The sequence below is a fragment of the Colletotrichum siamense genome (genome assembly GCF_013390195.1).
Source record: "Colletotrichum siamense strain Cg363 chromosome Unknown KSG_Cg363_contig08, whole genome shotgun sequence".
In the NCBI taxonomy this organism is placed as follows: Eukaryota; Fungi; Ascomycota; class Sordariomycetes; order Glomerellales; family Glomerellaceae; genus Colletotrichum; species Colletotrichum siamense.
In genome coordinates, this window is record NW_023501021.1 from 3,666,662 (window position 1) to 3,685,890 (window position 19,229).

Below are 19,229 nucleotides of genomic sequence, written 5' to 3' on the forward strand. Positions count from 1 at the left end.
TGATTGACCTACAGCCCATGGAATAAGAGCAATGCACGTAGTTTACCTAGGTGCCATGTGACAGAGGGGGCCACAAAGACAAAAAGCTATTGAGATTTAAGCCTAAGAGAAACCTGGCTGATCATAAGAAAGGTACTGTTTTTTTTTAAATCGTGATGCTTTCATGGACATATTGACTAGGTGATCTCGGCAGGTCTTCCATAACTCTACAGGTTCTACGAAATCAACGGCCTAAGTGAACCACAACCCAAGGGTCAGTACACAGAAAGAAGCTGATTAGTCGAACTCACACGATGGAATAATATACTGGCTATGTGATTGATATTCCATGAACATACAGAGCCATATACTATCGAGGCAGCTAGGAGTTTCATGAGATGAAATTTCTCGCCCTGCAGAGGGCCCTCAATACCTACAAAACAGCCAAGTTCCCGGGGAAAATTTGATAGGACGCAAGCCATAACCATGAACAATGTGGAAGTCTCTTCGAAGCCCTATCGCCCAGCTCCCTCCCCATCATCGACCCCCACCCGAATATGAAGCCGCATCCACCCTCCGCCCCTCACCGATCCCAGCATCGCCAGGATCATCCAACCAGCGCCGATGGTTTAGTGGTAAAATTCTCCGTTGCCATCAAGCAGCGTCGGGGAGCCGGGGGTTCGATTCCCCCTCGGCGCATCTTTTTGGCTTGATTACGTGGGTTAGCGGTTGTGGGTGTTACGATGTTGGCTTTTTGGTTTTGTTCGTCCCTGAGGTCAAGTCAGTCAGTCTTTCAGATGAAAATTTGCGTGGGGCGAGAGTCACTGTGAAGTGATCCAACGAGAAGAACGAACGAACGGCAGCTTACAGTTCTTAGTTATGTAGACTTGAGCTGGTTTGTTCTGCGCGGTTAGCTAGACGCTGAGCGCTATGATAACTTTCCGCTACGACCCGTGAGGCTACGGTAAGAGATCCATTCGCGTTGAAGCGAGTTCTCAGCATGAGTAGAAGTAGATACGAGACATCTTAGGCTGTGTTGGTTATGAATATACAATGAAGGCAGTCCTGTTCATCAAGCTAGATGATTAGATAAAGACGGCCTACCAGATGTAATTCAAACGTTCAGGATATTGCATCCATGAAATGCATATTGGAATTTGTGCGCACATGGCTCAACAACGCTACGAGGTCGGTTAAGTTTGATACTGCCTCTCTCGGTCGAAACATTAGCAGGCGAGAGTACTCCATTTGCAAAGCGGAGTTTTCTCGTCTGCAAGTTCTCAAAAGTTTGCTTATGGGTTACTTGAAATGGGTTTCAGGAGACGTGGCCATACTAGAAATTAATGTCTCTATCTGGTCCTCGCTAGTAGGTAGTCAATAGTCCCAGAAGAAGAAAACAACATATCTTTCCTGTGTTTCTGCTACTCTATCTCCTACGTACTGAAAGTACGACTATATGCTTATAAACTCCAAAGAGAAGTTGGAGAGAAACCACGCGGTTGCATATCGCGGCCAAGTTTTCAAAGGTGATAATTATCTCGTCTGCGGGAAGACAAATCGAGGAGGAATATGGCGAGACACCTAGAAGCTGGATGGCAGCTAACCAGAGAATGTGACCAAGAGTAAATCTCGGACAGGTCTAGATGCTAGTCCAACTCAGCTGAAGCTCATTTGCGCTGGAAAGTTGGTTCAATGGTCACGATGAACCTCAGTCCTCCATACCTTCTTTTCGGATGCTGTGTTCTGATTGCACATTATCGAAACCGGAAACACGGCCGCAATTTACGCAATGCCTACCCATGGTCATGAAGGATGATTAGAGTGAAACACAATGCCATGGTGTCTTCTTGACTTTGTAGTCTAATGGAATTCTCGTTATCGCCGTTACCCGTAATCTAACCCCGTGTCCAAATCTGATAATGAAAACCCGCAGTGGTGTGCAAGCCGTGAGGAAACAGACTCCTAACCCAGAACCGTGCCAAGTAGCATTTACACTCCCATCGTGAAATCGTGCTCGATGCCAGGTGTCACGCTGGCCATAAACTGCGTTCCTGTTAGCAAACACTCTGGCCGTGTGCCCAATTTGCGTGATACAAACCTTCAAGAAAACAACCAGGTACTGATCCACCCGGATAGCAACCTCCTGATCGTCAACCTCGCTTTGCTCAACCTCCTCCCACTCGTCGTTCTTATCGGCGATGGCCTGGGCGTCCTTGACATCGAGCTTGCCGAGTTCGTCTACGAGACCCTCCATGCCCTGATCACCTCCCACAGCCTTGCCGGCCCTTAGCTTCTCACGGCGAATGCGGAGCGCCGCGTCGGCGCGGTCGAGCAGTGTCTTCATGACCGAGGCGTGCTTGCAAGGGTGCACGCTCGCCATCTTGATGTTGTTGGCGAAGAAGGGGAAATCCTCGAGCGTCACCGTCTTGTCCTTGTAGTCGCCAACAATGTCGTCCATCATCGACTTTGGGGGAAGTGGCTGCCCGTTGGGGTTGTAGCCTGACAGGTAAAGGCGGGGTGTGCGGTAGTAGGCCGAGTACATGATGTAGAGGGTGTATGTTCGGCGACCACTTTTGCAGATGTTAGCATCACATTGCGACGGCTAGCCCAGAGCCAGTGCCTACCTGTTCTTGTTCTCTCCTGCGTCGGGAATGATAGCCTCGTCGTCATCCTCGTCCTCCATGTCCGGGATCTCGTCGTCCTCAACAACCTCCCTCTCGCCGACGTTGCCAGAGTCGTCCACCGTTCGAATCTCCTTCACCTTCAGCGGCTGCGAGCTCGCCAGACCGCCCGTCCGCAGCCAGCCGTCCTCGTCGTCGTCACCGCCTCTAGCGCCCTCCACGACAGCCTCCTCGTGTCCCGCATCGCCAGCAAAGTCGTCGTCTAGCCGGCGGTTGCAGGGGACGTTGCGCGTGACGAGATATTGCTTTCCGGGGGGCAGGTAGCTCGCGCGACGGCTGTCAGCGTCGGCGTCGCCCCAGGACCAGGTCGGGAACTTGTAGACGAGGTAGTCGCCCGCTGCGACGAACTCCTCGGGGGTGATCTCGCCCGTCTGGCGGAAGGTCGACTTGTTCGATACCGGGGCGTAGCGGTCGCGCAGGGTGTTTACGGTCGAGTAGAGGAGATTCATGGTCGTTTGCTGCGGGCACGTGGGTGCGTGCGGTGTGTGTTCGGTCGTGCTGTTGCGTTAAGAATGGCGGGGTATGTTGGATAGTCTGTACTCGTTGTGATGCGATGCGATGTGATGCGCGCGGGTCTGTTGCGGTGCTCGGCTCGCGGGGCTGGAGATGTAGTTGGTAAGAGTGAAGTCGGCGTCGCGGCCCGGCTCTCTGTCGTCACCGGAATGATGTAGCCTCTGAGGTTCCGCCTGATGTAGATGACTGGGAGTAGAGCTGTGGCAGCTGTTCCGGCCGATCACATGGATGGCGGGGTTGTCTCACGATTGGACAGGGAAGTAGGTGGCGGGGTGACGCCTGCCTAGGGGCTTATCTTATCGGCGCTGGTGGCTCTTCGGTTAGGTAGGCAGCTCTTGACTTTGAAATGGAGGTGACGGGATCTCGGAAGACACTGGCGCCATTCATAGTGACTGAGGAGGGGCACGGATCTCATTTGCCAAAGCCGTTTGAACCGTCTTGAGTGTGCCTCTGCCACCTACGCAGTGTTTTGTCTAGGTGGTTCAGCACAGGCACTTGCCGATCCCGCCTGAAACTCGTGTCTGCTGGCTTTCTTGTTTCTGGGCGTGGGTGTTCTCAAATTCCATTTAGAAATCATGAAGCAAATCGGAACTACGGAGTCAAGGATGCGATGGAAAGAGACGGTCATGCAAACTAAATCACAGCCTGCGAGACGATTCTGCGCACCTCATGAGTTGGAGGACAATCTGTATTTTGGGGCTTTGTTGCTGGTGACTGGTTCAAAGGTCAGGTTTGCATATTTACATGGATTATCTCATACGCCCAGATTACACTTCTGATGACGCTTCTTGAAAACCTCATTCGTCGACTCTATTTTGGCTAAATAGACACTGGTATCTACGTGTTACTCATTCTTCTTCCTCATCGCTGACCTCTTCACCGGCCTCAATCGCCTCCTGGCGCTTCTTTGCAGCGCGTTCTCTCTTGCGCTCCAACAGCTTCTTCAAGCGCGAGGCAGAGTTGAAGACGCCGTTTGTGCCTGCCCCGCAGGCAGCACACGTCGGGTCTTTTCTGTACCTCTTGAGCGCGCATGGCTCGCAGAAGTAATGCCCGCATCTCGTGATGATCGGCGCCTTGTACGCCTCTGTACAGATGATGCACGCGAATGGGATGTTCTCCAGCATCGCGTCCTCCTCATCGTCATCGTCGTTCTCCACATTGGTCCTGTCCGCGCTCGCTACCACGGTGCCTCCTATATTCTTCTTGCCCTTTGTGACACTCTCCCATTCCTTATCGAGCTGCCAGCCCGCCTTGTAGTCTTCGCGAGCGTGCAGATACTTGCAGTTGTCGCCAAATCCACAGAAACCCGTTTTTTTATAATCTTTGCATGTGTCCGGAGCGAAGTCGGTTACGGTGATGGTTCTGATGTTCGTAGGTGCCTTGATGGGCCCTACTGTTCGGCTTGGCGCATCGGGGTTCTTCTGGATGAACGATGTCTGGTTTGCGAGCCCCTTGTATGTTCCGTCAGGCGCTTGCGATGGCTTCGACCGTGTCGAACCAAGAAGGTTCTTTGCGTCGAGCGCGCCCTTGCCATCCTCGTCATACCAGTTGCTGTGCTTCGTCGCATCGTTGCTATCCGTTATGGGAACATTACGATCGGCTTTGAAGACTGTGGCTGATAGCTCCTGCCTCGAGGCGGCTTGGTCTTTTGAGGATGCGGTGATGGCGCCGGTCTTCTTCCGTCTCTTTACTCGTTGGCCTGTCTCGTCTTCGGAGGAGTAGTCGGAGTCGGAGTCACTGTTGGCGGGTGGTGGCGTGGCGGGCCTCTTGCGGATATTGGCCTTGCCCTTGGCCCCTCTCTTCTTGAAAACGGCAACGGGAGGAGCCGCAGCCTCTGCGCCTGCGTCCATGTCTTATGGAATACCCGGACGGGCTCGCTCGTGGGGGTGCGTGTGTTTGATGAAGGACGGAGAGTTCGTATCTCGTCTGCGGGAGATTTTGTCTTCGCTCGTGGGGTGCGTGTGTTTGATGAAGAACGGACAGTATTTATCTCGTCTGCCGGAGATTTATCAAGTGGTATTTGGAAAGGCGGTAGTTGAAATGAAGTTTGGGTGATCCTGGGGCGCTTCTTTAGCTAGGGCGTCGATCGCAAATGATGAACTTCTAGAAGGCTGAAGATCAAGCCACAAGGCTGACAAAGCGCGTGGCTTGAGCTGGGCGACGATGGTGACGGGCGAGGCCAATCAGCTGACGGGCGGGGCAGCTGGAGCTGGGCCGGCGCCGGTTGACAGGTGCAAATCAGCGGTATACCAGGGCATGACATGATTGGGCAACAGCGGGGTCATTACGAGAAGCTTGCAGGGGTAAGCTTCCATGATCGGCTAGCGCAGACTCATAGCGGAACCGCTAGACCAGGCTAAAATTGGCCAAAGTTATGCGGGCAACGGCCAGCAGCCTGCAGGCAAAAACACATCGAGGAGATCGCGTGTATTTTTGTTTTGAAGCGATGAGATATGGCGGTATGGATTGGCGGGGGAAGAAGCGAGAGGTGGTGGATGAGTTATGCCTTGCCGACGCCATGCCATGCCATGCGCGATGCGACTGATTGCTTGCATGATGCCGCGCCGCGCTGGGGAAAATTGGCTTAGGGGCGCACTCGCGGGACGGATAATCCGTAGTTTACGCAGTAGAGGTTATCGCTCTATCTCACTCGAATATGAGGAGGTTGGGAACAAGGTCGCCAGGGTCAAGGGCCGTGTGAGGACGAGGTTGTGTTGTTGAATCTGACCCCCTCGATTGGCTACGGCTTTGGTTGTGGAGGGATAAACAGCTACAAAGAGTGTATGACTCTGAAGGGTAAAAGATTGGATGAACGAGTAAACATTGCCCCTCGATGGTGCATGAAGCCATCGTAAAACACATGCCACTGAAGTCTAGTCAGACTGCCGATAGGTGCTCCGGAGCTTACCTTGCCTGAAGAGCGCAGTAGTATGCAGAAGCTGTGCTGCGTGCAGCAGGAGGCGCCCCAGCATCTGACCGTACAGTGCCCTGTACTCATTCTGTGTAAGTGAGGAGGAGGAGAGTGACACCCTGTGCTTGTGATTGTGCTGCGATCTGATTCCCCAATGCCTGGCTGCACCCGGGTGCGGCGACCCTGCAACTGTCGTCACAGTGGCTTCGCAGTGCCTCGCTGGATGGATCCCCAGAAGCTTTCGCTAAGGCATGCTGAAATTGAAGGCTCCCCAGAAGGGGGTCGAGCTGAGCTGGGGCAGTTGTGGTGATGATAATTATGATGCGCCGGATGGATGACGGCCAGGGGAGTTTGTTGCTTGGTTCTGGGAAGTTGGCTCTGCCCATGCCATCATGCCGTCTTAAGAAGATTCAGGAAGCAATAACGGTTGGCGAGGGGAGCTTTGCACATCAGCTCAATAGCGCTACCGAGGGTCAGGTAGTTGGGTAGCTACGCCATGAATAGGCGTGCGATGGCTTGACGGGAAAGGCGAATTATCGTAAAAGGCACGCAGCGTACTGCGCGAGAGCACACGATGCGTATGTAAGGTACATGCGTTGTCGGCGCATCCCGGCCGAGAGTTCATGTACCTGATCCGCCAACACCCACATACTGTAAGGTACCCGAGTTGCACACTTTCACACTTGCACAACTCAAGAGTGGCAGCTCCACGGTGGAACCCTGAAAGGCACCTGGTCGTGGTTCATTGGAGAGGATGGAGACGTTGCCAACAATCCTAGGCAGGTCGCTGAGAAAACCCTGGGCCAGACAGGCATTCGCAAGCAAATGGGACAAGCTCAGGCTTGGGGCCTAGTTCACAAGCGAACGGGCAGAGAGGAGCTGGCTCTCTCGTCAAAACCTCATGTGCTGGGTCCTGCTCTTTCTGGTCCTGGTCTGGATCCATTCTGCGGTCGAAGAGGAGGAAAACACATTCTCAATATCCCCTCGCGTCTCCTCTCTCTCATTCTTTCTCCTCTTTCCCATTAACCCTCGCCTCGCCTCGCCTTACTAACCCCCTTCTCCCTCCTTTCCCTCCCTCCACCCCTCTCTCTGTTTTTCGTGCCGACGCCGACAACCGCGACCGCGTTTCTTTCGTCCCTCACTTCTCTTTACGGACCGCCACTTTGTATTCGTAGTATTCGTATCACGAATTCGAATTGACGACCGTAATCGGAAACCAACCACGCACAGGACACAGATCAGATCAGATCAGATACAAGAGACGTAATAATCTCTTTTCTCTCTGGGCTGTTCATGTCTATGCTGGTTCGGGGCATTTTGTTTTAATTTTACCCTTCTTGTCACCCATCTTTTTTATTTCGTCTTACATCACCTTGCCCTGTACACATTTAGGTGTCGCGTTTACTCCCACCTTCCCTACCTCACCTCACCGCGCGGTACCAACCATCATCCAGCTTGGTCGCCAACCTACAGGTATCTTACCTGCATCTACCCGACCCTACTACCCTCACTACCACCTCCCGTTACCCTTTTGGTTATCTATTATTCTTGTCACTCTTTTTTATCTTTGCGCAAGTCTTTGTCGTCCGCCCACAGCCCACTCCGTCCGCCGCAGCGCACTCTCATTCGTTTCCGACCGATCGACCGACCGACTTGCGACCCTGCGAATACCCAACCAGCGGCCACACAGAGAGAGACACAGAGTCAGTCACCACCTCACCAATTGGAAAGCTGCAGTCTGCTTGTTGCCCGTCGCCAATCCAACGGCGACCTGTCACTGTCGCTCCCACGCCCACCTGACTCCTCCTCCACCGCCGCCGCTGCGCACACCGTATCGCACTGCATTGCGGGCATCCATCGTACAGCTCAGTGCCGCAATCTCTGGATCTGCAGATAGTCAGCCTTTCCCAGGGACTGACTGAGACTGAGACCTCTGCTCCTCCCGAACACGCCAGATCATTTGCTTTTTCTCCCCCTGGTATCGTTCGCCCGTCCCAACCGAGACTCCGGGAAACGGCAGACCTTTCCTAATAATACCTTTGTCTCTCCTTCTGGCGGTTAATTCCTCATTGTCTTTTTTACCCAGCTCGTCGGCAACACCTGTCCAAAAGACGTCGTCTTCCGCCCGGTCTTTTCAGCTGACCTCATTGCGTCCGTGTGTGGAGAGCAACCTGGAAGAAAGAGAGAGAGAGAAATCCGCTGGGACCTGACGTTCTAGCGCTGCAAGCAAAGCAAGTCAGTGGTGCGGGCGCGTCTAGCTTAGGGCCATCCCACCAACCCCGTCCCATCCCATCCTCTCTAGCTGCAGCCCCCGTGCAGATACTCTAGGCCAAACAACAAAGCCGACAGGCACTGCCCTGCTTTCCTGGGCACATCCTGCTGGTCGCGTAGCCCATTTCTGGCCAGCGGCTCGATCACACAACCCGGACCGGGAACCACCACTGCTGGGGACGCATTCCAGTCAACAACACACAGCCTGCACCCGCTGTCTGGGGGGGAAACAAACAACAAAGTCAAAGGTCAACAAAAAACATCACCTCTCCCCTCCCCTCGTCCCAAGCTGTTGTTTTTTCCGTTTTCGACCATACACGGCCACCGCGATCCCCTCTCCGGATCCCTCTCCTCCTCTTAGGTTCTTGTCCTTCTTTTTCTTGTCCAACCTGTTGTGTCGACAAACTTCCTGCTAGGTTCTCCAGCAGAACGGCAGCCGGCTCTGCACGCCCCGCGCTTCCCTTGCAGCATCCGCAGCAGTAGCAGCAGCAAACACAACCTCGTCCACCTCGGCCAAACTACCGGAGCTTGCTTGTTCTCGACCCGGCCGCCAATTGCGACAACCACAACCACCACCCAGACACCGAGGCGACAACACGACAACAACCTACACCGGATAATTGCACTGAATGTGGCCGCAACGAATCTAACGGCGGCGCCCCCCTCGTTACCACCAACATGGCTACTTCACTCGCCGTCGATAAACCACATCTGCCGCCCGGCGATGCGGATGCGAACGATCCCTTCGTCTCTCCCCCGGGTCCCGCCAACCAGCGATACTCTGGATACGACAGCCAATTCTTCGCACTCGGCCCCGGCGCATCGCCCGACCAGGCCAAGCGCGCATTGCAAGCACACATCGCCGACACCGAACGTCGCCTGGATGAGGCCGGAAAGCTGGGAACAGCTTTGGTTCAGCAGCGCAAGGAGCTTGCCGAGCGCTTGAAGGAGGTAGAGGAGCAGCAGACTGAAGGAGAGCTCACACCAGACCTGCGCTCAAAGCTCGTCGAAATCGAAAAGGAATTCAATGATGTCGCCCGAGAGACTGCACGGGCGTTTTTGCCCAAGCAAAGGGTACCCAGCAACGAGGCTGCTGGAGGTTCGCCCTATGTTCCGGACGGCAAGATGGGAAGAGTAAGTTTCGCATCTTCTGATGAATGCGCGCTCTGGCGCTAACCTCGACGCTGCAGCGCTCTGTCAGCCCTTCAAAGTTCGAGAACATTGCCACAGGCTCGCCGTCCAAGTTGAGTGTACCAAATCGCAAAGTCCGCAACCAGCCTTCAAGTCGCATACACGATATCGAGTTCGCCGCCGAAATCAGCACTTCGCTTATCGCACAAGTCCGCAACCTTCAGTCCCTCCTCGCCGAAAAGGATGAGGAGCTCAAAGACACCAAGGCCGAAAAGTCAAGGCTAGAAATCGAGACGGAGAGCTTTCAGCAGCGCGTGAAGACACTAGACGAGAGCGAAAACAGGTACAAAGATGAGAACTGGAACCTCGAGACACAGGTGCACGACCTGGTCGCTGCCCAGAAGGATGCCGCCGATCGCGAAAAGAAGTTGACGCAAAGTCTCAATGTCTTGCAAGCAGAGAAGAATTCGGCGCAGAAGGAGCTCGACGAGGCTAAGGTGTCTATCGCCAAGCTGACCGAGGAGCACGAGAGATTCGCCAGGCATCTTGACCTCGACTTGACAACGGCCAAGAAGAATGCCGCCGTCGCCGAGACGGAAAGAAACGCGCTGCAGCGCAAGGTCGATGACCTGATGAGCCAGAACCAAGAGCTTGCCAGAGCCATCTCCTCTCAACGTGGACGCCTGTCTGACCGCGATTTCGGTCGTCTCCCTAGTGACGAAGACCTGGATAGCGGAGCGGACGGCTTCACCCCCGAGCACTCACCGCCGCCGTCCCCTATCAAGGGAACTCCCCGCCACGCCATGCTCGAGTCCGAGACTCTCAAGAGCTCTCTTCTGCACGCTCAGCGCACCATTCAGAGCCAGAAGACGGTCATCCACCGCGAGAAGACTGAGAAGCTCGAGCTTAAGCGACTGCTTCAGGACACCCGCGATGAGCTGGAGAAGCTTCGCACCGACGCCGCTCCTGCTCCCGCTCGCCGCAACCGCAAGGTCGAGTCTAGAGAGTTCAAGAAGCCTTCCCGCGGACTGCTTGGAGGTCACCGTCACAGCCGCAACGAGATCTACACCGACGACGCTGAGTGGGAGGAAGCTACAGAAATTGGCAGCCCCAGAACATCGCCTACCTCTTACTCGACCTCGACTGTTCGCAGACCCGGCAGCAGGATGCAGATCACGGACACCAGTGATCAGTTCGACACAGCCAATGAGACTAGCGATGCCGCCTTCGAGACCGCGAACGAGCGGGGAACTGAGACTGAGGACTTCCAGACCGGCGCCGAGGATCTCTCCGGTTCTGATTCCGGAACCGAGACTGAGAGCCCGTCTAAGGGCCGCGAGCTCCGCCAGAACTTCGCGCTTAGTGGTGGTCGCAACTCCTACGACAGCACTGCATCGACCTCAGCGGATGAAGACGACGACTATGTCGAGTACGTGCGAACACCGACATCGCAACACTCTCATCAACGCATGCGCGTCAAGCTTAGCCGGGGACTTCTCAACCGCCGCTCTAGGCAGGCGAGCGAGGAGCCAGCCTACCAAAGCAGCCCGGCCAGCGCCGCCACCGGCAGCGCTGCTGGAACACCTCAAGCTGGTGGTCAAAGCCTGTTTGCTGAGCTTGCTGAGCTCGAGACCAGCGATGCCGAGTCCGTCGAAGGCACTCCCAGCCGCGCGAGATCTGCTACCCCGAGTGCTGATTCGGAGGTTTCTCAAGCCACGACGACCATTCCCTCGTTGTCTCTCACCACTCCCGACACCAGCGGCATGACAGACCCCGTCAAGAGGCCAGCTGCTCCCAGACCTGCCATGGTTGATTCCGGAATGATGACTGAGCCGATGGTCCGCTCTCCTCCGATGTCACCCGTCAGCGTTGTCCACGATGACCGAGATATCCCATCACTTGGTTCTTTGGTGGCCGCAAACCAGATCTCCGACGGACTCAAGTCTCGGCCGCTGTCCACGATTTCCTACAGCGATGCAGGCGCTCAGTACGACATGGACGAGAAGCTCGCGCAGTTCCCTATGCCGCCATCCCCCAACAAGCAGTTCGTCCTTCCGCCACTGCCTGAGCTTAGCATGTCTTCAATCGATATTCAGGACATCGAACCCGTCGTGGAGCCTGAGACGCCTCTGCCGGCGCCAGCCCCGCTCACTATGACATCGATTGTGTCTGAGGCGGTTGAACCCAAGGCTGAGCCTGAGATCGTGCCTCCAGCCCCTGTCTTGGCCTACACCCCTCTTGTCTCGGAGGTTGTTGAGCCCAAGGCTGAACCTGAGGTGCCGCCTGCCACGCTGAGCATCTCATCCTTCCTTTCCGAGGCGGTTGAGCCCAAGGCGGAGCCGGAGGTGCCACCTCCAGTGTTGAGTCTTTCTGCACTCCACGCACACAACCTCGAGCCCGTGGCCGAGCCACCGGTTCTCCCGCCGGCACTCAGCCTGTCTGCGCTGCAAGCTCATGACATCGAGCCAATTGCGGAGCCTGAAGTTCCTCCTCCAGCTCTGAGCCTTTCTGCTCTTCACGCACATAACCTCGAGCCCATCGCCGAGCCCGAGGCTGTGGTTCCTACGCCCGACCTCACCATGTCTGCTCTTGTGTCTGAGGACATTGAGCCCAAGGCTGAGCCCGAGTCCGAGGCCGTCAGGGCCGTGCCCGCACCTATCCCGGTTCCGACGCCGGCGCCGGCTCCAATCCTTAGTCTCTCGTCCATTGCCTCAGAGCACGTCGAGCCCAAGGCCGAGCCCGAAGTCGTTCAGAAGACTCCTGTTCTCAGCCTCTCTGCGCTCTATGCCCACAACCTTGAGCCTAGAGCAGAGCCTGCGGTTTTGCCTCCTACCCTCACTCTGTCGTCCATCGTGGCGGAGAATGTCGAGCCCAAGGCAGAGCCCAAGATCGTTCCTCAGTTGGCGTTCTCGTCAATCGCAGCCGAGAACATTGAGCCGAGGGAGGAGCCTGAGATCATCCCTGCTCCGCCAACCCTCAGCCTCACAGCGATTGCCTCTGAAGACATCGAGCCCAAGGCTGAGCTCCCCCCGACTCTCACCTTGTCTTCGCTCTCATTCGCCAACATTGAGCCTCTTGCTGAGCCTGAGGTACTGCCACCGCCGCCTCCTGCGCTTAGCCTTTCGTCCATCGCGTCGGAGAACATTGAGCCGAAGGCTGAGCCCGAGGTCCTCGCGCCTCCCCCTGCGATCCTGGCGTACTCCAACATTCACTCCCAGGCCGTGTCGCCCCGCGCCGACCCTGTCCCCTCTTTGGACTTCTCTACGCTTCTCTCCCAGCAAGTCGAGCCTGTCCAGTCGCCCGAGGCCAAGATTCCCAAGCCCAACTTCGCCTTCTCGAACATTGAGTCGATCGAAACTCACCCAATCTCGCCTCGCAGCCCCAAGCGGGACGGCTTCATCATTCCTGCCGACATGGAATCGCCTTTCGATGAGGATGTGCCCAGAACGCCCAAGAACGGCCTCATGGGCTCTGTCTTCGGTCGCGGCAAGAACAAGGCCCAGGCCGACCCCATCATTGCGGAGGACGAGACCCGACAATCCCCTAGTGAGGTTCGACCGTCTGAGACACCTGAGTCTCAGCGGCCCTTCAAGGAGATCTCGACCAACGCCAACGGTCGCCCTGCCCGCAAGGCCACGATCCAGACGACTGACATGGGCGCTCAGACTTCGCTCACAGCTGAGGCAATCGATGAGATGCTCCTGGCCAAGGCTCAGCCTGTCGATGCTCAGGACAAGTCATCGGTTTTCATTGGCACTCCCAACTCTTCGGGCACTGTTCGCATTCGCCGCCCGTCTCACGACAGCCTCAGCAGCATTTCCACCGAGCAAAAGATGGGAAGACCAAGCAGCGCTAGCAGCAACCGCATGCTTAACCAGCCGCTCCCACCGCTGCCGACGAACCACAAGGAGGCTATCGAGGCGGCAAGGACTGGCTCCAGAGCTGGATCGTCACAGGGAAGCATGGGACCCCCTCTGTGGCCCGCTTCTGCCATGAGGAGCCAACGACCGCAAACCCCTAACGGCGGACGGCCGCAGTCTCCCCTGTCAATTGTCACCAAGAACTCGGCTACTCCTCGCATGGCTCGGGCCGGTCCTTCATACGGAACCGCCGAGGTTGCTGTTCAGTCCCCGACTAAGCTGTCGACCATGAGCAGACAATCATCGGTGTCCTCCTTCGTCTCCGAGATTGACCATCGCTTCAACCCTCGTAACGAGCTGGGTGGCATGGACCCATCTGGATTTGGCGCCAACACCGACCCTCGCATGATCCAGGCCATCACTTCCACCATGATTGGAGAATACTTGTGGAAGTACACCCGCAAGGCTGGCCGTGGAGAAATCTCCGAACACAGACACAGACGGTACTTTTGGGTCCACCCATACACCCGCACCTTGTACTGGAGCGACCGTGACCCGGCAGCTGCCGGTCGATCTGAGCTCCGTGGCAAGAGTGTCCCGATTGAGGCTGTTCGTGTGGTGACGGACGACAACCCCATGCCCCCCGGCCTCCACCGCAAGAGTTTGATTGTTATCTCTCCTGGCAGGACGATCAAGTTTACATGCACAACCGGCCAGAGACACGAGACATGGTTCAACGCTCTGTCTTACCTCTTGCTCCGCACAGCCGATGAGGGCCAGTCTGACGTCGAAGAGATGGCTGGGCACATTACTCAGGCCGATGTGGACGAGTTCAACCCCCAATTTGGCCGTCGCACCAACTCCACGGCTCGCCCACGGCCGCCCCCATCTGTGTCCTCGTACAACTCGAGGACGACCCGCAACCAGTCCCCTGCGATTGACATGTCGATGAACGTCCCTACTCTGACCCCCAACAAGGGTCAGGCCCAGAGACCTTCCATTGGGACCCTGGGAAGGATCAGCGGCTACTTTAACACCTTCTCCAGCATGAGGAGCCGCAGTGGAGTTGCCCCCAACTCCAGCATTTACGAGGCCAGCGAGGTGCACGATAGTGCCGAGGACCTCCGGGAAATTATTGAGAGACAAGACCGGGATGCCGACCGACTGGAGAACGTGCGCGCCTGCTGCGATGGTAAGTCTGGTCCGCAAGAAGCCTCACATGACAACGATGCTAACAAGTTCACAGGCAAGCACGACGTTGGTACACTTCATCACCACTCTAAGAGAGGCCAGCCTTCTGGCTCCCACTCCCACTCTCAACCCGGACGTTCTGCGTCTGCCATGAGCACCTTGAGGTCGCGAGCCTAAGCTGGTGGTTCGCATTCCCATCGAACAACTCCACGCGGCTGTTGAGCAGCCTTCCTTCCCAAGTAATTTTAAAAGCAATGAAGCATTCTTCCCATCCACTCGCTACGCCACAACTGGCTCGGGGGCACCATCCCCACTCTCATGATCAATTCGCTCGCACGCAACGGATCACGACGTCTATGACAACCTTCTCCTTGCCGTCTAAACAGCCTGGGATTACCCTGCATGCCCAAGGCACCATTCTCCTTCCGTTTCCGACCTAATCAATCACGACTTGCATCCAGGACATCGCGTCCTACGACCAATTTCCTTTTTGCGCGTCTTAGTCGAATGACTCTTGATCAACAAACCCACCACCACCACTACCGCCACCACTGCTAAAAACCAACCCGCGAAAAAAAACCACCGGGGATTGCCAACTTCCAAATTACTGGATCATGCTGGCTCTTTCTTATCTTTTTTGTGTCCGTCTCTTGTTGTACTACGGGGAGCAACCTGTTCTTGTTCCGTATGGGGAGTTGGGTTAATCAAACTTGCCGAGCTCTTCATTTCACCGGCGTGTCGAGGCGAACTGGGGGGACCCGTGGATTAAAGCATGCATGGATTGGCATTGGGCAAATGTACCACAAACACAAACCACCTCGATGGGAATCAGTGTGGAGTTTTCCTCTTTACCGTTTTGTTTTACACAGCGCGGCACTACTGTGTTGGCACTCAAACACACACACACACCAAAAAAACAACAATCTTCTATGTACAACCTCTCTTGTTCTCTAACTCTCTCTTTTTTTTACGTTCAGTATTAAGCTGGGGCGTGGCTCCGGCAGTCTAGTGTAGATGTAATGCCTAAAGTTGCTTCTGCCCTTGATCATTTTGGCGCGCACGCGTTTGCGTTCTAGCGTGACTCGGGAACTCCTCCGACTGGGATCATCCCGCGACTTGACATGTGATATTTCAGGCGCCGTTTGTCATCTGGCACTGCCACCCGTGAACGGGGGATGGCATTTCGAGGTTAGCTTCTTTGCTTGTCGTAATTTCGGCCCGGACGGATGGTGAAGGTCCACCACAGCCAGAACAGACTCACTCGGATACACAGGCATAAAGTCGACGGTTGTCTTGATAAAGTGTGGATATGCTATTCTCAGCCCGGGGACACTAACCATCATATGTACAGGAACAGTTTTTTAAGTGTATCAAACGTCTGTTGCGTCCTTGCTCTCTCCTTCTTTATGCTGCTGCTGCTGCTTGGTAATGATCATGGTATCCTGAAATAACGCCCCTTCCGTTTGCCCGAACCCGATTTCCCCTAATCCTAGGAACCCTGATGCCAAAGAAACAAACAAAAAGTCCAATATTTAACTCGTCGCTGCCGTGGGGGCCGCAGTCCCATTACTTCCCGTGAGGATGGGCTTCTTGTTCTCTTCCTCGTATACGTCGTTGGTGTTATCGTCTTCCATCCACGCGGAGTAGTCATCATCATCGTCCATGTTGGCGGGCACCGCCTCGATGGGGCTCGTGCGCCTCTCGGGGAGGGGCGGCGGGGTGCGGCTTGCTTCTTCGCTGGTGGTGCTGCCGCTGCTTCCACGGCTCTCGCGGGAGGGAGCGGTCGTAGAGATCGGTTCCTCATAGTCTTCCGTGTCTTCGGCCCATGGCTGGACGTATGCCGGTGGAGGGCCGTTCTCGTCCATCGGGGTGGTGGGCTCAGAGTCGAGGGGCGCTTCGACGACGAGCATGTTCTCACCGCCGTCATTGCTGTTGTCGATGTGGCGGCGTGAGGGCAGCGGGGGAGGCGGCACTGGTCTGCGCTCCGAGCGGTCCGACTTGCTTTCGACCAACGGGGGCGGGATCGGTTTGCGAGCCGGCCGGCTTTCGGACAGCGCAGCTGAATGGGGTCGCTCAGGCAGCTCTGGAGGGGATATGGGCTTCCGCTTCTGCACAGGGATTGTGGTGACCTTTGAACCCTTCACGGGAGGCGGGAGGGGTGTGCCGGGTGGTGGCAGAGGTTGTCCTCGTCCCATCGGCTGGTTCAGGTCTACCGGCGGATTTTGCTCAGTGCCGTTTCCGTTCTTGGCGTCCTTGTGTTTCTGGAGAGCGTTCCAACCCCACTGCCTTGCTGTGACTGCAGCGTTTGCGACGGCAGCAAGCGTAGTGCGTTTTCCTTCGCCGTTTGTAGAAGCAGCGCTCGATGCCACCGTGCTGCTCGTATCTCGCCTGAACAAGCCCTTAGAGATTGAGCCCGTAGCGCTCTTGATCGAAGCTGCTTTCGAGGATGCCGCCGTTGTTGAGCTTGGATCTGTTGACTCGGTCGCTCGTAATGACTCGGCGGATGATGTCGTGCTTCGTCTTTTGTTAGCTACTGGCGTTCGATCGGTCTCGTTCTCATTGTCAGTAGCTTCGCGAGAGGATGCAGAGGACTGGCTTCGTGCTTTTGCGACGGGTGGTGGCTTTGCGGGAGTATCGGTGGGTGTTGCGGCAGCGGAGTTGCCTTGGGATCTTGCTGACAGCGCTGCCATCATACTGGATGCGTGATCCGGCGGTGAGCTGGACGGCTTAAACATGTCTGCGTGCGCCGCATCCGTTCCGACCACTGGGTTCGCTGGACTCGATACGGATGGCGATCTAAACGGCTTAGGCTTAGATGCCGGTGGTGTAGGCGAGCCCACGACATCGACGCTTGTGGACGAGCTGTTCAAGGGGCTGCTGGTTCCCTTGCCTTGTATCTTCCTGCCGAACAAGCCAGTGTGTGACGAGTTCTCAACGATCGGCATGCTGTGACTCTTCTCGAACGGCCTCATATCGCTTGGTCTGAGGTCGCTTTGCAGGTCCCCTGTGTCCTCCAATCGGTCAACCCCCTCCACATCGCCCTCTTGTGCGACGTGAGCCTCCATGCTAGGCGAGCCAACGACAGCGTCATCGTCTTCCCAGATTCCGCCTCGCCACTTCTTATGCTCTGTATTGAAGAAGGGCATGTCGTCCCAGAACGGTTGCACCAAAGTTTCCGCAATAACCTCCTTAATCCGGTTTTCAATCTGTCGTAGAATAATGGTGTAGGTGATTTGCCTAGCACTCACGATAGGCTCGATGGTCATCTCCACTTTCGGCTGGCTCTGGAAGGAGAGCCAAATTCGGTTACTCGGTGGCGGCTTGATCTTGAAGAGCATGTGTCCTTCAAGCTTCTTCAAGACCACAGCGAGAACGAGGTCGACCTCGCGGACCTTGAATCGTGACCCAAGGTCGATGCGAGCTGTCGCAGCCACCTCGATTCGGAAGTTTCCAGTGTACCGTACATCTGCCTCCATCACACACTCGCCCTCCACGTTCAAGTCCCTGTGGCGAGGGTTGGTGATGATGGGGGCTGATTCGCCAGTTTCAATCCCGCGGATGGCAATGTTAGTGAGGAATGACGGCCGCTTCACCCGCGCAATCTTCTTAGTGAGCTTCTCTCGAATCAAGTGTTCCAAATCGGTCGTCTTGTAGATTCCGAGGAATATGCGTCCAATCATGGCATTCAGCCATCGAGTAGACAGATGCTCCTCGGACGAGTGCAGCTTCTGGACCAAAGATATAATGTTCTTGACCTCAAATTGCTTCGGTTTGGGCGCTATCCGGTCATTGCCAAAAGTCTGCTCCTGGTTGCGGAGCAAAGCGAAGTAGAAGTCTTCCTTTGCTGAGCAGTTCTCCGAGAAGAGGTAGAACGGTTTGGAGAGCTGACTGTCCGGACCAACCTCCGGGCCATCTGGCCTCCTCGACAAACATAACGCGTTCCGTTTGATGTACAACTCTCCCTCAGGCGTTACGTCTCCACCGGAGTATATACTGACATCGTGGTGCGCAAGTGATATAACGTGTCGGACCTCGATCTGCTCGTCATCGTCAAAGAGCATCAGATGCCCATGCCTGGTACTTGTCAGTCAAAGTCGTCAGGCGCATGGACAGGGTGCACCGACCTGAGAACAACATAGAAGACGTTGCCAGCGTTCTTGGGACGCTGGCTCAATCCATTCCTGTCCAAAGGTCCTGGTGTCGGCTTCCGCTCGAAGATGCTCTTATACATGGTCTGGTAGACACTCTGGCTCGGCGCGGCAACAGTAGTCGACCCCGTGGGTGTGGCTCGCTCGATGGGTTTCGCGTTGATCCCCATGGGCGTGTATTCACGGCACACGGCGAAGTACCCCGCTGCTACGTCGTTATCCTGGGTCGCAGGCCGCTTCGCCGAGCCGTCTTCCTTATCGCCAGCCTTTGCGGCTTGCAGGGCCGTGAGATCGTCCCCGGGCTGCACGACGGGGTCCTGACCGCCATCGGCGTCAAGGCTTGTGTCGGCATCCTGGCGGTAGGGCAGAGTCAGGTAGGCATGGACGAAGACGGTGACGACGACCAAAGGTATGAAGGTCAGGCCTCCCAGGAGATAGGTGAACAAGAAGCCGGTCCAACCCCCCATGGCTGCTGTCGCTTCACCTCCGTCTCCCAGGCGTTCCTCTGTCGCGCGGCTGCACTACGATCTGCAGTGCTGCTAGC

At 55.9% G+C, this 19,229-nt stretch overlaps 3 protein-coding genes across 3 annotated transcripts; 1 reads left to right on the plus strand and 2 right to left on the minus strand.

Moving 5' to 3' along the window:
- Positions 1-1,968: 1,968 nt before the first annotated feature.
- ATG3 (Autophagy-related protein 3) lies at positions 1,969-3,109 on the minus strand (the record flags this gene model as incomplete). The annotated part of the gene is made up of 3 exons (XM_036644322.1): positions 1,969-2,022; positions 2,078-2,549; positions 2,604-3,109. 3 exons carry the CDS (start codon positions 3,107-3,109, stop codon positions 1,969-1,971), a joined length of 1,032 nt encoding a protein of 343 aa, XP_036490998.1.
- Positions 3,110-4,021: 912 nt separating this feature from the next.
- On the minus strand, positions 4,022-5,023 carry cwc24 (Pre-mRNA-splicing factor cwc24; the record flags this gene model as incomplete). The annotated part of the gene is made up of 1 exon (XM_036644323.1): positions 4,022-5,023. One exon carries the CDS (start codon positions 5,021-5,023, stop codon positions 4,022-4,024), a length of 1,002 nt encoding a protein of 333 aa, XP_036490992.1.
- Positions 5,024-9,033: 4,010 nt separating this feature from the next.
- On the plus strand, positions 9,034-14,714 carry apsA (Anucleate primary sterigmata protein A; the record flags this gene model as incomplete). The annotated part of the gene is made up of 3 exons (XM_036644324.1): positions 9,034-9,489; positions 9,546-14,538; positions 14,593-14,714. 3 exons carry the CDS (start codon positions 9,034-9,036, stop codon positions 14,712-14,714), a joined length of 5,571 nt encoding a protein of 1,856 aa, XP_036490993.1.
- Between the last annotated feature and the right edge of the window lie 4,515 nt (positions 14,715-19,229).